Source organism: Octopus bimaculoides, chromosome 12, assembly GCF_001194135.2.
Source record: "Octopus bimaculoides isolate UCB-OBI-ISO-001 chromosome 12, ASM119413v2, whole genome shotgun sequence".
In the NCBI taxonomy this organism is placed as follows: Eukaryota; Metazoa; Mollusca; class Cephalopoda; order Octopoda; family Octopodidae; genus Octopus; species Octopus bimaculoides.
Window position 1 is genome coordinate 8017971 of NC_068992.1, and position 2801 is coordinate 8020771.

The 2801-nt window shown below is 37.8% G+C and overlaps 1 protein-coding gene across 2 annotated transcripts in view; it reads right to left on the bottom strand.

The window, feature by feature from the left end:
• Window positions 1-2801, bottom strand: part of LOC106870419 (uncharacterized) — a 32845-nt gene continuing 30044 nt past the window's right edge. For both annotated transcript variants that reach the window (XM_014916486.2, XM_014916485.2), the window contains 2 exons: window positions 851-1841; window positions 1-75 (listed from right to left, as the gene is read on the bottom strand). In XM_014916486.2, coding sequence (XP_014771972.1) covers window positions 39-75; window positions 851-1841 — 1028 coding nt within the window. In that variant the 3' untranslated portion in view covers window positions 1-38. The remainder of the gene's footprint in view (window positions 76-850; window positions 1842-2801) is intronic.

Below are 2801 nucleotides of genomic sequence, written 5' to 3' on the forward strand. Positions count from 1 at the left end.
ACCATAGTTTGGTCAGATGGATTGTTTGTTGGTCCAGGTTATGAAAGTTTAGTAGTGCTTTCGATGTATGAAGGGCTGTGAAATAAAAACACAAAAACATTATCAATGAAACAATTAGTTAATTAATTTATTTATTAACTTATTATTATTATTAACTTATTATTATTATTATTATTATTATTATTATTATTATTATTATTGTCCTTCCATAGCTTCTAATGCTGGAGATGTACTACGGTGTCAGCTGTTCACTACCAGTTAACTAAGGTAATACCCGCAATTTTTGAGCACAATCCAGAATATTCAAATGGTTCCAAGGAGTGCTGTTTTCTGCAAGTGCCCACCTTTATTGCAGCCCCTGTTTGTTCCATGTACTTCTCAAGATTTTTACTCACTGTTCCCAAGGCTCCAACTATTATTGTTATTACTACCACATTTTTCAGCGACCACAACTCTTAACTTCCCATGCTAACCTGTCATATCTATCGACTTTTCTTTCTTCCTTATCGCATACCTTGTTGTAAGATAGGCGTACTATATCTATGATCCAGCATCGTTTGCTTTCTTTCTCAAGTAACACTATGTCTGGTTTCCTATTCTCTATCTCATGGTTGCACTGAATCGTAAAATCCCACAGGATCTTTGCATTATCATTTTCAATGATGCCTTCGGGTTTATGTTCATACCACTTTTTTGCTCTGTCAAGTCCATACTTGTTGCAAAATGTCCAAAGACAATCCTTACTATATTGCCATGACAAAATAAAACACCAAAATACATGTCAAACAATATTATCAAAATGTGTAAAAGATAAGTTAGAATAGGTCAAAATAACATATATCATACATACCAATCAAACCATTTGTAGCCACATGGCGGACATATATTTTGTGGCTGGTCACATGACCTTGTTAGCGAATTGAATCGCGTTCCATTCAATTTATCACTACACTGGGCCACCCGGAAGGTCGTATGTTGTTTGCATTCAAGGAAGGCAATGCATTCTGCTCTGGGGTGTTTGTAGCGTCCATCAGCTTTGTTTGCACAATAATCTTTCATTTCTGCTATCTCACATTGTTTTGACGAAAGGTTGAAGATCTGACCGTTTGGACATGTTCCAAAATGAATAAACAACCCTTCATGGCATTCATAATACTGGGAGCTTGAAGAATTATAATGATAAAAGCCAGTCAAACGATTTTGACAAGGATTGTCTTGAATACCGCATGGTTTGATTTGTGATCCGATTCCCCTCACACAGCTATGCTTATAAGGGTTGAAAGCATGACTCCTGGAGCATTTATGGAAACCTTTGAAAACAGACTGTTTGCATTCAAAATAATATGAACAACGACCTGCTAAATCAGCATAGAAGCCGTCGGGTCGTTTTACACAACTCGGTGGACTACCTGATCCACAGGGAGGAGGAACTTGATCTGGTGATTGGCATATCTTTAAAATCGGGTTGAATGTGAAACCATAATTACATTTATGGAAACCTTGGAATTTAGCGTTATCGCATTGGAAGTAAAAATTACAGCGACCCATTTCGTCTGCGTAATGTCCATTAGCACGGATCTTACAGTCAGGTCTCAGCCCTCCATGTTCTTTTGGGACCATGTCATAGGAGACGCATTGATTTTCGATTGGGGAAAATATCGGTATTGGCGGTTCACATAAGTCATGTGCAATAGCTCTTTCGTAGTAACACGTAAAATATTTTGGTGTCCAACTAAATTCATGCTGCGGGTAAATTCCATCTGGTCGGCCTCTACAGCTTCCAAAACGCAAACTACAAGGTTGGCAATGAGAACGAAGACATTGGTTCCTTCGGTATTCACCTTATAATGTAAAGAAAGAAAAAGTTGTGATAATAATGAATGAAACAGTAACAGAAAAGAAGAAAAAAAAAAGAGTTTAAGCAAACTTAAACGAAGAATCTGTTATCTTGAAAAAGGAGAAAAGCTGAATGAAGAAGAGAAAGAACGTTAAGGGCACATTCAGAAAGAAGAGAGAGAGAGAGAGAGAGAGAGAGAGAGAGAAAGTAAGAGAAAGTAAGAGAAATGTGCAAAATAAATAGACAGAGAGGAAGAAAGAGCGAGCGAGAGAGAGAGAAAGAGAGAGAGAGAGCGGGAGAGAAAGAGAGAGAGAGAGCGGGAGAGAAAGAGAGAGAGAGCGGGAGAGAAAGAGAGAGAGACACACAGACACACAGATGCAGACAGGTGTTCAAATGGATATTTAGAATACAAGATAGAGTTTTTTTTAAGAAAGTGTGTGTGTGTGTGTGTGTGTGTGTGTGTGTGTGTATGCCTATAGACACCCCATAAAACATCGTTTTATGTTTATTTTAAATTACAAAGGTTTATATTTTTTTTATTGATTGACATTTTTATATTTCAGGTTCTATATGTGACTGTTTAATCATGCCACGTACAAAAGAAGCCTTGGAACTGTCCAAATTTCAAGGAGGCCATATTGTGGGTCAATCTGGGAGCCTTCTTGTCTCTATAAGAAGGATAGTTCTTGACTGTTCTTGGTCTTTGGCATTCGCCACTGACCACACGCAACTCGTGTCCGGCAACGATGTATCTGACACCAGTGAGTCTGCATGCACCTGCTGAAAGAAGTCCGTCGTATATATGTGTATATATATATATGTGTGTGGATAATAATAGATGGAGCAAAACGCATGTCAATGAACTTTCATTGACATGCGTTTTGCTCCATTTATTATTATTATCCATATCTTCTCAAAATGTATCACTTTAACTCGGTATATCAACCTGTAAAGCGGCTGGGAT